This window comes from Plecotus auritus (genome assembly GCF_963455305.1).
Source record: "Plecotus auritus genome assembly, chromosome: 14".
Taxonomy (NCBI): Eukaryota; Metazoa; Chordata; class Mammalia; order Chiroptera; family Vespertilionidae; genus Plecotus; species Plecotus auritus.
Window position 1 is genome coordinate 1,912,744 of NC_137780.1, and position 12,847 is coordinate 1,925,590.

The 12,847-nt window shown below is 46.2% G+C and overlaps 1 protein-coding gene across 2 annotated transcripts in view; it reads left to right on the forward strand.

Annotated features, from left to right (window-relative positions):
• Positions 1-12,847, forward strand: part of DENND1B (DENN domain containing 1B) — a 112,212-nt gene that overhangs the window by 41,205 nt on the left and 58,160 nt on the right. Inside the window, exons 7-10 of one of the 2 annotated variants that reach the window (XM_080651118.1) lie at positions 3,192-3,272; positions 4,218-4,277; positions 5,771-5,824; positions 9,056-9,166. In XM_080651118.1, the coding sequence (XP_080507244.1) occupies positions 3,192-3,272; positions 4,218-4,277; positions 5,771-5,824; positions 9,056-9,166 (306 nt within the window). The remainder of the gene's footprint in view (positions 1-3,191; positions 3,273-4,217; positions 4,278-5,770; positions 5,825-9,055; positions 9,167-12,847) is intronic. The other variant, XM_080651117.1, reaches the window with a different exon arrangement.

The window sequence follows — 12,847 nt, forward strand, 5'->3', positions numbered from 1 at the left end:
GAAATCAATAAAAATATATTTTAAAAAAAGAGAGAGAGCCGAAACCGGTTTGGCTCTGTGGATAGAGCGTCGGCCTGCGGACTGAAGGGTCCCAGGTTCGATTCCGGTCAAGGGCATGTGCCTTGGTGGCGGACACATCCCCAGTGGGAGGTGTGCAGGAGGCAGCTGATGGATGTTTCTCTCTCATCGATGTTTCTAACACTCGATCCCTCTCCCTTCCTCTCTGTAAAAAAATCAGTAAAATATATTTAAAAAAAATAAAAATAAAACTTTTTTATCTTCCCAACGGACACTAGGTGCCGTGAAGCAATCACTTCCCACTTCCCCTCCCCCACATCCCTGGCAGCATCCATTGTGTTCCTGTCTCCCACTGCCCACACCCCACTGGGACACGCCAGGGGTCCCACTACCCACACGCCACCCTTCCTCCCCGGGATCCACTGCCCACACCCCACTGTGACACGCGTGGCTCCCATGGGCCACATAGGACTATGTGCTTCCTATGACTGGAATCATACAATCTTTGTGCTTCTGTGCCTGGCTTATGTCACTAATCATGTTTTCATGGTTCATCCAATGTTTAGCCTATGTCCGAATTTCTTTCCTTTTTAAAATATATTTTATTGATATTTTACAGAGAGGAAGGGATAGAAACATCGATGAGAGAGAAACATCGATCAGCTGCCTCCTGCACACCCCCTACTGGGGATGTGCCCGCCACCAAGGTCCATGCCCTTGACCGGAATCGAACCCGGGACCCTTGCGTCCGCAGGCCGACGCTCTATCCACTGAGCCACACCGGCTAGGGCTCTTTCCTTTTTTAAGAAAATATATTTTTACTGATTTTAGAGAGGAAGGGAGAGGGAGAGATAGAAAACATCAATGATGAGGGAGAATCATGGATCGGCTGCCTCCTTCTAGGGATCGAGCCCTTAACCCGGGCATGTGCCCTGACTGGGAATGGAACGTGACCTCCTGGTTCATAGGTCGACGCTCAGCCACGGAGCCACGCTGGCTGGACAGAGTTGCTTTCCTTTTCATACTGGATAACATCCCACTGTAGGCACAGACCACATTTTGCTTGTCCGTTCATCTGTAGGTGATCACGTGGGTTTTTTTTCACCTTTTGGCTCTGGTGAGCAATGCTGCTATGTGCATGGGTGTGCAAATGTATGTTTGAGTCCCTGCCTTCAGCTCTTTTGAGAATATATTCAGAAGTAGAACTGCTGAGTAATACGGTGATTCATATTTAATGTTGTTGTTTTTTTATAATTTTTTTAAAAATATATTTTATTGATTTTTTACAGAGAGGAAGGGAGAGGGAGAGTGAGTTAGAACATCGATGGGAGAGAAACATCCATCAGCTGCCTCCTGCACACCTCCTACTGGGGATGTGCCCGCAACCAAGGTACATGCCCTTGGCCGGAATCGAACCTGGGACCCTTGAGTCCGCAGGCCGGTGCTCTATCCACTGAGCCACACCGGTTTTGGCAATATTTAATGTTTTGAAGAATTGTGTGATCCGTATAATTTTGGTGTTCTGAGAAGAGAGGACATAAGACTACACTTGTGTCCTTTGTTAGAGGAAAAATATTATAAGTTCATGGTATTAATAACCAGAAGGAAATCTTTAATTTTAATTATTTTTATTTTTAATCGAGTCCCATGGGTTATTTAGACTGATATTTAGATTTTATCATTCAAGTTATCCTTACCCAACCTACAGCGGGCAAGTACAAAGGATTTTTAAAAGCTGGATTTTTACAAAATTCGTGTAGCCATAGGAACTTTATTCAGAGCATCGATATCATCCAGAATATTCTGTGGCACATTTCATTGTTGAAATGGTAAAGGGATAAAGTCTTTATTGTCTTCTTTTTAGGTCATTCCAAAGAGAATTTCAGATAGGCAGTTCGGAGTGCACGCTTTTGCATACGTGCATAGCGATCGGAATGAAATTTGATGACCAAGTTAAAGAACATGGCCATGTTCGAGAAATCATGTGTCTCATGTCCAAATCCCTTCAAATTAGTTGTTACTTTCCTTAAAGAATTGCCTTTCCTTTCATTTATTCTCCCAACCTAAACATTTTAAGAGAGAATGAAAATATGTATTTAAAAAGCTACCTTCCTATATTTATTACTGGATTTGCATGAGTAATTCAGAAAAAGTAAGTGTGCACATTGAGATACATTTTAATTATAAAAATATAGGAGGTAGATCTGTTATATAATTTATTTAATTCCATTTTATTTATTTTTTTTGTGGGTCGAGTGGTGACCAGTTGCTACTTAGAAAAGAAATATTTAGGGTAACCTCTGTGTTGGATCTTAGTATGATACCTTAAGTTATACTTATTCCTTAAAAATTAGGATTGAGATTTTAAAATTAAAATAGGAGGTGGAAGCTTTCAGTATCTGGTGAATTGTTATTGCTGTTTTTATACAGTTCCCTTGTTCTTGGATTTAATGCTTTCAATCATTTCTTCCCTTAGATACCAGTATATTTTATAAGAATTAAATGTTGCCATGGGGGGGGGCAGGTAAAGGCATGTACTGGGGGGGAGGGGAGGCCGGGGGGGGGGGAGGTCAATGGGGAAAAAAAAAAAAGGAGACATATGTACTACTATTTGTAATACTTCAAACAATAAAAAAAATAAAATAAAAAAGAATTTTCAGATCATATAATAAATAAATAAATGTTGCCAGATATATATTTATACCAAAGATAAGGATTGCTGTTATTCTTTCTGGATAAAGCCGTAGGAATATCTTTTCCAGATTTATTAGGTTGAAATATTGGAATTTTAGGTATTCGGAACATTTCTGTGGAAATCCGTTGTAGAGAGCCAGTCCGACATGAGAAGGCACGGTGCCTGACTTGATCAAACCGTTTCAAATCATAGTTGCTTCATATGCCCTTGACTGCCGAAACCGGTGTGGCTCAGTGGATAGAGCGTCGGCCTGTGGACTGAAAGGTCCCAGGTTCGATTCCGGTCAAGGCACGTACCTTGGTTGCAGGCACATCCCCAGTAGGAGGTGTGCAGGAGGCAGCTGATCGATGTTTCTCTCTCATCGATGTTTCTAACTCTCTGTCCCTCTCCCTTCCTCTCTGTAAAAAATCAATAAAGTATATTTAAAAAAAAAAAATATGCCCTTGACTTACAGAATTTACCTCTTCGTTGACTGTAGGAAAAGGATCTGAATGCAACGCTCACAGCGCTCTATAACCACCCAGTCCCCAAGGCCAACAGCCCTGTCAACCTGAGCCTGGTGAGTACACAGGCAGGTGATTGATCTGCGGGAGGAGTTACAGACGTGTCTCCGTTAAGAGCACACGCGCCTTTAAGAAACTTGATCCTACGGTCGCTCCACTCCCAGGAAGACGTCAGTGCTAGAACAAACATCACAGGGAGACCTCTGGGCCTGCTTTCACGATCCCGACCTAACACGTGGGATGTGTATCTTTTTTTAAAAAAAAATATATATATTTTATTGATTTTTTACAGAGAGGAAGGGAGAGGGATAGAGAGCTAGAAACATCGATGAGAGAGAAACATCGATCAGCTGCCTCCTGCACACCTCCTACTGGGGATGTGCCCGCGACCAAGGTACATGCCCTTGACCGGAATCGAACCGGGGACCCTTCAGTCCGCAGGCCAACGCTCTATCCACGGAGCCACACCGGCCAGGGCTAAATCACTTATTTTTAACCACTGGTAGCGGTTCTAGTATAAAACTAGGAATTTTGTTCCTCCCTCAAATGGAAAGACATTTCTGTTTTGTTTCCAGAATTTCCATTAGAAAAATGTGTGCGGAAGCACTCTGATTTTCTTACCGTCTCCTATTTCGTACAGTCTCCATGTTCCAGATTTCCCCACGATTTGACGTGACGACCGCTAGAATATCGCAGCGAGGCTGTGAACGTGTCATGTCCCATGTAAATGGTGATTTGGAAGCCGTCTTTCAGAATCTTTACCTACCCACAGCCTTCTCCACTCTCAGGAGAGACTGAAAATACGCCCTTTCCGATCACCCTAACATACCCCGAGCAGACCCGCACTCAAAATCCCATTTATCTTCCGTGCTCTTCAGATATTTTCAGTGGGCAGTGTGGCTAGGTGGGTTCGGCTCAGAGACACCAGCCAGGCGTGGGCCCAACGTCCCCCGTGAAAGTAAAATATTCATTTTTTTTTTTCCTCTCTCACCTGTCGTAAGAACCAAGAGCTATTTATTGCCAGTGAGCAAGTTCTGAGAGATCAGCCATCCCTAGCACCGGTGAGTTCCCGGGGCACCGGCTTCTCAAAAATCACTCTCCAATCGGGCAAAACACTGGACTGCTTTCGCTGTGCCTTTCAGATTCGCTCCCGTCTTTGGGAAGCGGGGCGTGGGTCCCTCAGAAGGAAATGGATCACGTGGGCTCTATTTTCTGTTTATACGCTCTTTGAAAGCCCAGCTGTGTGGAATTCAGTCCCCTGGAAAAAATCCCCTCCAAGTCCAAGTGGGGAAGAGAGACCGAATCCACGCATCTTCTCCGTTGTCAGAAGCAGTGATGTCAAAGCGCATTTTGGGACTGAGAATTCTGCCACCTTTTTTTTTTTTTTTTTTTTTTTTTGGTCACAGGGTCCCTGGAGACCTTGCGATTTCTCTCCTCTTGTTCTCCTACCCTGGAAAATTACGAATGGCCTGTGGGAACTAGCCAATATTGGCTCGAATAGCCCTCCCCCCGCCCCCCCCATCTTTAATCCTAAAACAGTAGTAAATATGTCCCCCCCTGTGTGATTCAGATAGTAAAGTGGTTTTGGAGATGGATATGAACAGAAAATAAAACAATTCTGGTGATTCACTGGCACGCTGATTCTGGGTGGGAAATGTGGGGGTGGGAGCGGGCAGGCATACAAACGGTGTGCTTTTTTTTTTTATCCACATCCATCTGTGAGCTGTCCTGTTGCTTTCAATATCGAAGCTGATTCGTGTTTGTTGAGGGGATTGCGTGAAGGCCACAACATTTGGAAATGAGTCCGTGTATTTTTAAGAAGTCTTTAAAGACTTAAAACTTGTTTTATGGCGGCCTCCTAAATCGTGTAGTGACGGATATGTCCAAATCTGTTGTGACTGTCCATAGGAAAATCTTAGATTTTGGTATCTTTTTGGGTAAGCAAGCCTTATTTAGGCAGTCTCCCTAAACTAAATGTGTTTTTAAATATATAAATATAAATAAGTATATACAACAATGAAGAGATATATATCTTAACAGTAATAGGCTTTTTGTCTTAAACTGTTTTTAGGACTTCCATTTTAATTTTAAAATTGAATATTTTCAACCAACACTTAATTCTTTTTTAAAAAAATATATATTTTATTGATTTTTTACAGAGAGGAAGGGAGAGGGATAGAGAGTTAGAAACATCGATGAGAGAGAAACATCGATCGGCTGCCTCCTGCACACCCCCTACCGGGGATGTGCCTGCAACCAAGGTACATGCCCTTGACCGGAATCAAACCTGGGACCCTTCAGTCCGCGGGCCGACGCTCTATCCACTGAGCCACACCGGTTAGGGCAACACTTAATTCTTTATATGAGAAAGTGATTGTTGAATCTCCTTTAAACCTCATTTAAATAATCTCTCAAATTCAACAAATCCTGAGCCCTGGTCCTCGGTATTTATAAACTCAGTTGCTCTATTTTTTTCTTCTTTTTACTCCACGTTGTATGCGATCCTGTCCAATTGTGATTCTCCTTTCCTCGTGTGCTTCCTTCCATCCGTTAGCACTCCTACTTCATCGCCCCCGACGTAACCGGACTCCCAACCATCCCCGAGAGTGTAAGTTTTCTGCGTCTTATGTTTTTTATTTAGTCACTGTATGGGTTTTATTTCTTTTGGTCTCACTGTTTAAGGATTCCTGTGTAAAGAGGAGTAATGTGGTTATCTCTCTCTCTTTTTTTATGTTCCTGCTACTTTACCCCCTTCTGAATATCAGGGTGTAGTCAGGAAAATGGTATGAGAACCATAACTCTTTCCATCTATTGAGATAGTTCAGGGGATCATACACGGAGTGGCCAGATGATGATGAGCTCTGAACGCATAATAATCTGGCCACTCAGTGTATATCATATAGAATAAAAGGCTAGTATGCAAATTGTCCCCTCGACCAGGAGTTCGACCAGCAGGCAGGCCGGCCAACCGCCCATGTCCCCTCCCCCTGGCCAGGCTGGCCGGACACCACCCATGCACGAATTCATGCACCAGGCTTCTAATATCTACACTAATAAAAGAGTAAGATGCAAATTGACCATACCTTCACGACACCCACCAGCCAATCAGGAGTGAGTATGCAAATTAACCCGACAAAGATGGCGGTTAATTTGCATAGGCAGGCGCTGAGCGGCCAGGAGTGTTCCGCACCACCCCAGCTGCTCTGGGCCACTGGGCAGCGTGGGAAGGCGGAAAGGCGGCTCCGGCTGGCGCGAAGGCGGTGCCAGTAGCCAGGGGAAAGGAAGGCCCATTCTCGCATGAATCTTTGTGCATTGGGCCTCTAGTGTATATATATATATATATATATATATATATATATATATATATATATATATATAGACACACACACACACACACACACACTCACACACACTGAGTGGCCAGATTATTATGCGTTCAGAGATCATCATCATCTGGCCACTCGGTGTATATGTCAGTGAGGACCAGGGAGGGAATGTTTCTCCGGAGAGGGCTTGTATGGGTGGGGAACGGCTACAGCAGTGGGAAATATTTTCACACAAATAGTTACTTCAGTGAACTGACCGGAGTATTTCAGATCCCTGCTTCTATCTCTGTTCAGCGCTTAGGTGTCCCGTGCCTGAGTTCTGGATTCCCACTTAGGCGATAGCATCCTTTGTAAGGCCCGAGGGGGTATTAACAAGGAATTATAAAAAATGGCGAAGTTTTGCATTTGATGTCCCAGTCGGTTGGTAGCCCCACTAGAAACATTCTCAGCGCGTTAATATTTATTCCCGGTTACTATCGCGTAGAGAAGTGTACGCGGCTAAGCGTCTGTGGCAACGATGCCTTTGGATGCAGTGAGGAACGGGAGCATTTTCCCCGCGTGATTTTTGGTCTGCTCCCCTTGGGAAGATAAAATGAACTGGTAGAAGCAGTTCGATCGCACGGGAGGGAAACATCAACAGGGGAAACAGTACTTCCAGGAATATCTATCATTTCCTCGGAACGCCACTCCTCTTCCAAACATGTGTTCAAAGCTCCTGAGTGTGTTTCCGAACGCACGCGTGGGGCGCGTGAATACGCCCAAGAAATCAGTTGTGAATCCTCTCGTGTCAAACCCAGACGGTCCGTGGACGGTGCTGCCAGTGCAGACGCGTCCAGAGGGCTCCTGGGAAAGTCTCCGCTCGCTGCTCTGAATGTGGGCCTGAGATGGGCCACCCCGATGCTCAGGGCACCTCCCAGGCCTGAAGCCCACGTGCTGCTCCCTCTAATCTGGGCCCCCTGCTATGTCCTCCAGGCAGCTGACCGACCATGCCTTGACTTATATGACCCTGGACCCTTCCCTTCAGAGATTTTATTTTATTTATTTTTTGTTAATCCTCACCAGAGGATATTTTTCCCCCATTGGTTTTTAGAGAGAGTGGAAGAGAGGGTGGGAGGGAGGGAAGGGGGAGAGAGCAAGGGAGAGAAACATCTATGTGAGAGAGACACATTGATTGGTTGAGAGAAAGGAAGAGGGAGAGGGGAAGGGACTGGGAGAGGGAGAGGGAGAGGGAGAGAGAGAAACATCTATGTGAGAGAGACACATTGATTGGTTGAGAGAAAGGGAGAGGGAGAGGGAAAGGGAGTGGGAGAGAAACATCTATGTGAGAGAGACACATTGATTGGTTGCCTCCCGCACACACCCTGACTGGGACCCTGAATTGAACTTGCAACCTGGGTACGTGCCCAGCTGGTATGGCTCAGTGGTTGAGCATCAACCCATGAGCCACCCTGGTCAGGGCACATGCCTGGGTTTTGGGCTCGATCCCCAGTAGGGGGTGTGCAGGAGGCAGCCAATAGATGATGCTTGTCTCTCAAACATGTTTCTATCTCCCTCTCCCTTACTCTCTCTCTAAAAAAGTCAATGAAAATAAATATATATACACGGAGTGGCCAGATTATTATGATCTCTGAACGCATAATAATCTGGCCACTCAGTGTGTGTGTATGTGTGTGTGTATGCATATATATATATATATATATATATATATATATATATATATATATTTTAAATATATTTTATTGATATTTTACAGAGAGGAAGGGAGAGGGATAGAGAGCTAGAAACATCGATGAGAGAGAAACATCGATCAGCTGCCTCCTGCACACCTCCCACTGGGGATGTGCCCGCAACCAATGTATGTGCCCTTGACTGGAATCGAACCCGGGACCCTTCCGTCCGCAGGCCGACGCTCTATCCACTGAGCCAAACCGGTTTTGGCTATATATATATATATATATATATATATATATATATATATATATATATTAGAGGCCCGGTGTATGAATTCGTGCATGGGTGGGGGCTGGCCAGGGGGAGGGGACATGGGCGGTTGGCCGACCTGCCTGCTGGTCGAACTCCTGGTCGAGGGGACAATTTGCATGTTAGCCTTTTATTATATAGGATGTACACTGAGTGGCCAGATTATTATGCGTTCAGAGATCATCATCATCTGGCCCAGGGGTCCTCAAACTTTTTAAACAGGGGGCCAGTTCCCTGTCCCTCAGACCGTGGGAGGGCCGGACTATAGTTTAAAAAAAAAACACTATGAACAAATTCCTATGCACACTGCGGGCCCGGGACGCGTCGGCAGCTAAGCAGGACAGGCAGCGGCCCCCGGCGGGCCGGATCCATGTCCTCGGCGGGCCGCCTGTGGCCCGCGGGCTGTCGTTTGAGGACCCCTGATCTGGCCACTCCGTGTATATATATAAAAAAAAGACCATTCACTGGGTAAGACGTGTTCCGTGGTCATCGTCACGCGCCGTGACGTGCACGCTGGTTTCTCTCGCACGCAGCGGAACCTCACGGAGTACTTCGTGGCGGTGGACGTGGGCAACATGCTGCAGCTGTACGCCAGCATGCTGCACGAGCGGCGCATCCTCGTCACCTCCAGCAAGCTCAGCACGGTGAGTACCCCCCCCCCGTCTCCTAGGCAACCGCGTCCGCGCACATCACAAAGGGCCCCCCGCATCCCACCCCCAGCGTCACAAAGAGGCCGCGCGCCTCTGCGGACTCAGACCGGGTCCCCGTGTCCCGGGAGACAATATCCACGGCCCGTTGCTGCTAAGTGCCTGTCCCGCGGCTCTTGAAGGACAAAAGTCTGCCTGATGGAAGGCGGCCCGCGATGCATGAAGTCGGGTTAATTATTTCTTTCGGATCCAGGAGATGAGAGTTGTGTGTGTGTGTGTGTGTGTGTGTGTGTGTTTTCCCCTCCTCCCCCTCCGTTTTTCTTTTTAACTCTCCCGAGTTCATTTGACTGCCTCCTGCCATAGAAAGAATTCTGAAGAGCTATTATGAGATGGTGATTATTCACTTGTGGCTTGTTCCCGGGGCGCTTCCCCTGAAAGGGACCCAGGGCCCCCGGAGAATAGCCGCTCTCCCAACCTGGCGATAGATGGATGCCGCTTTGTTGCCAAGCGCTGGTTGGGTAGAAGGTTCTATAGGAGTTGTGACTTGGAGGGGGCTCTTCAGACGGATAATAACTTAAAAGTCAAAGCAGCATTTTTTATTTTTTTTTTTATTTTTTTTATTAATCACACGTTGCCTGCCGCTCACTGAGATGGGCTATGGAGGCTCTTGATCGCCGTGGTGAAGGCGGTGAGAATAGGAGTGTCTTCGGGCCATAGAAAAAGAGTCACCCGTCTTTCGCTACCTTTCCCGTTTTCTGGTTTTTTTTCTTTCTGCTTTCGATACTGCAATTTTTAATATTTTCGATTGACTTAAAAATTTTAATTATCCACTGAGCGTTTAGCGTGATCGGTGCGATACTTAGGGAAACCCGTTATGTAAGATGGCATGGGTTTGCTGCCTTAAGCATGTGGGTAGCTGGTAAAAATAAGGTCACATTACACATGTTTTGTTCTGAAGTAGAAACAAAAAACTGTGAAGTCTGGTATTTCCGAGTAGGGGGAGTTTCAGGATCTCTCTAGGACAGGGGTGGGCAAACTTTTTTTTTTTTTTTAATATATTTTATTGATTTTTTACAGAGAGGAAGGGAGAGGGACAGAGAGTCAGAAACATCGATGAGAGAGAAACATCCATCAGCTGCCTCCTGCACACTCCCTACTGGGGATGTGCCCGCAACCAAGGTACATGCCCTTGACCGGAATCGAACCCGGGACCCTTCAGTCCACAGGCCAACGCTCTATCCACTGGGCCACACTGGTCAGGGCAAGTGGGCAAACTTTTTGACTCGAGGGCCACCATGGGTTCTTCAACTGGACCGGAGGGCCGGAACAAAAGCATGGATGGAGTGTGTGTGTGAACTAATATAAATTCAAAGTAAAGGAGCGGAGGGGAGAGCAAGAGAACCGGATAGAACAGCCGGACCCGGCCCGCGGGCCATCGTTTGCCCACGGCTGCTCTAGGAGGTCTGTTTCGTATTGGATGGCGAGAGAGGTGTTAATCAGAGAGGTTACGTGCCCACCCATAGGCCTCAGGCAGGTCACGTGATCCTGGGTTTTCTGGTTCTAACTTTGGGTTGTTCCCCTGACGCTACCATCGAAAAAACACAGGTTGGAGATTTTGAATTGCAGTATCGACAGGCTCGCTTTTTCAAACAAAATTGAAGATATGTATTATTTTACATCTTGAAAGACACACCACGTGCGCGTAAAGGAGGAAGCGGGGAGGGTGTACTAGGCGGCGACAAAGGTGATTGCTTGCCTGTTCTTAAAGCGATAGCGAGAAATTCAGTCTCAAACTGTATAAATTTGCTTTTCTGCCATTTTTTTAAAATTTACCACTGAGGTAAAAACGAGTCTACGTTCCTCTCCCTCTTCTCTTCATCTTCATCCTTTTTTGAACATGTACACACACATATACATCCATACACATACCTACGCACACACATACACACACACATATACATATACACACCTGCGTCTACATACATATACATACAGGTGAAGTGCTAAGAATTCTATCTACATAAGACCCGGTGATTCTTCCATGATTGTCAGCTATAATTTTCGAATGGACTAGAATCAGGGGTCCTCAAACTACGGCCCCCGGGCCACATGCGGCCCGCCGAGGACATGGATCCGGCCCGCCGGGGGCCGCTGCCTGTCTTGCTTAGCAGCCGACGCGTCCCGGGCCCGCAGTGCGCATAGGAATTTGTTCATCGTTTTTTTTTTAAAACTATAGTCCGGCCCTCCAACGGTCTGAGGGACAGGGAACTGGCCCCCTGTTTAAAAAGTTTGAGGACCTCTGGTAGATGATGCAGTTGGGAGTAAAGACACCTGCCCTTTAACTTCATTTGAATTAAAAAAAATAAATTATTTTAATAAAGGCTTGGTATTGCTCGGGGAGCTGTTTCCCATGTGCGAGGCACTAAACTCCGTGCCAGTGGTTCATGGCCGTTCGTTCGTGAAAGCTCGACGGCAGTGTCGTCTCTAAGTTCCCCCGCTTTGCCTTGGCTCTCTCTCTGGGGCGAAGGGCTGATCACAGACACACAGGTCAAGTTCACGGTCAGGGTCTGCTGCCCGTCTTCTGCGGGGATAGCCCCTTCACCTGGGTCTGTCTTGAAAATTCATGTCTAGATCTGCCACGAATCCTACACACGGTAACACTTACGGTCAAAGACCAGGACCGTACATCAATTGGGGAGGAACTGTTTTTAGAAAGAATTTAATGAAACCTCAGAGACATCCGAGGAAAGAGTAGTTAAAAGTGTCTGTGAACTGACTTGGTGTAAAGCTTATATTTTTTTCTATGCCATAAAGACTAGAATGTCCTTCATCTTTTTTTGTTTTTAATGTTTTTGTTTTAAATATATTTTTATTGATTTCAGAGAGGAAGAGAGAGCGAGAGAGAGAGACAGAAACATCAGTGAGGAGAGAGGATCACGGATCGGCTGCCTCCTACACGCCTCCTACTGGGGATCGAGCACGCCATCCGGGCATGTGCCCTTGACCGGGAATCGAACCCGGGACCCTTCAGTCCGCAGGCCAACACTCTATCCAGCGAGCCAAACCCGCTAGGGCTGTACTTCATCTTAATGCAAGGGATCGCTGCGCTCGTAAAAATCTACGGCCGGAATTTTAATTCTTGAAAGAACACCCATAAGTTAAGGCGTATGTACATTCACTGTTTTATTGTCGTTTGTGGAACTGTGTTTGCGTTTTCACTCTTGGACGTTCATAATTCTATTCTAATCACGCTTGTCCGCCTTACAGCTTGCTGGGGGTTTTAGCACTGATGCGCAGTTTAGAGAATTCAGTTACTCGATGCTCTCTTTTCTTTACATACTGTTTGTAGTTAAAATGGTACTTTTTCATCATCTGTATAGGGATGAACTTGAACGTAAGAAAACTAGTTTTGAGATACGTTAGCAGAAATATTAAGAGTGTCATTATGGCCCGGCAGGCCTGGCTCAGCGGTTGAGCATCGACCTAGGAACCAGGAGGTCACGGTTCGATTCCCGGTCAGGGCACATGCCCGGGTTGTGGGCTCGATTCCCGGTGTGGGGCGTGCAGGAGGCCGCTCCGATCCATGATTCTCTCTCATCGTGGATGTTTCTCTCTCTCCCTTCCTCTCTGAAATCAGTAAAAAGATATTTAAATTAAAATGAAATTTTAATTTGTCCC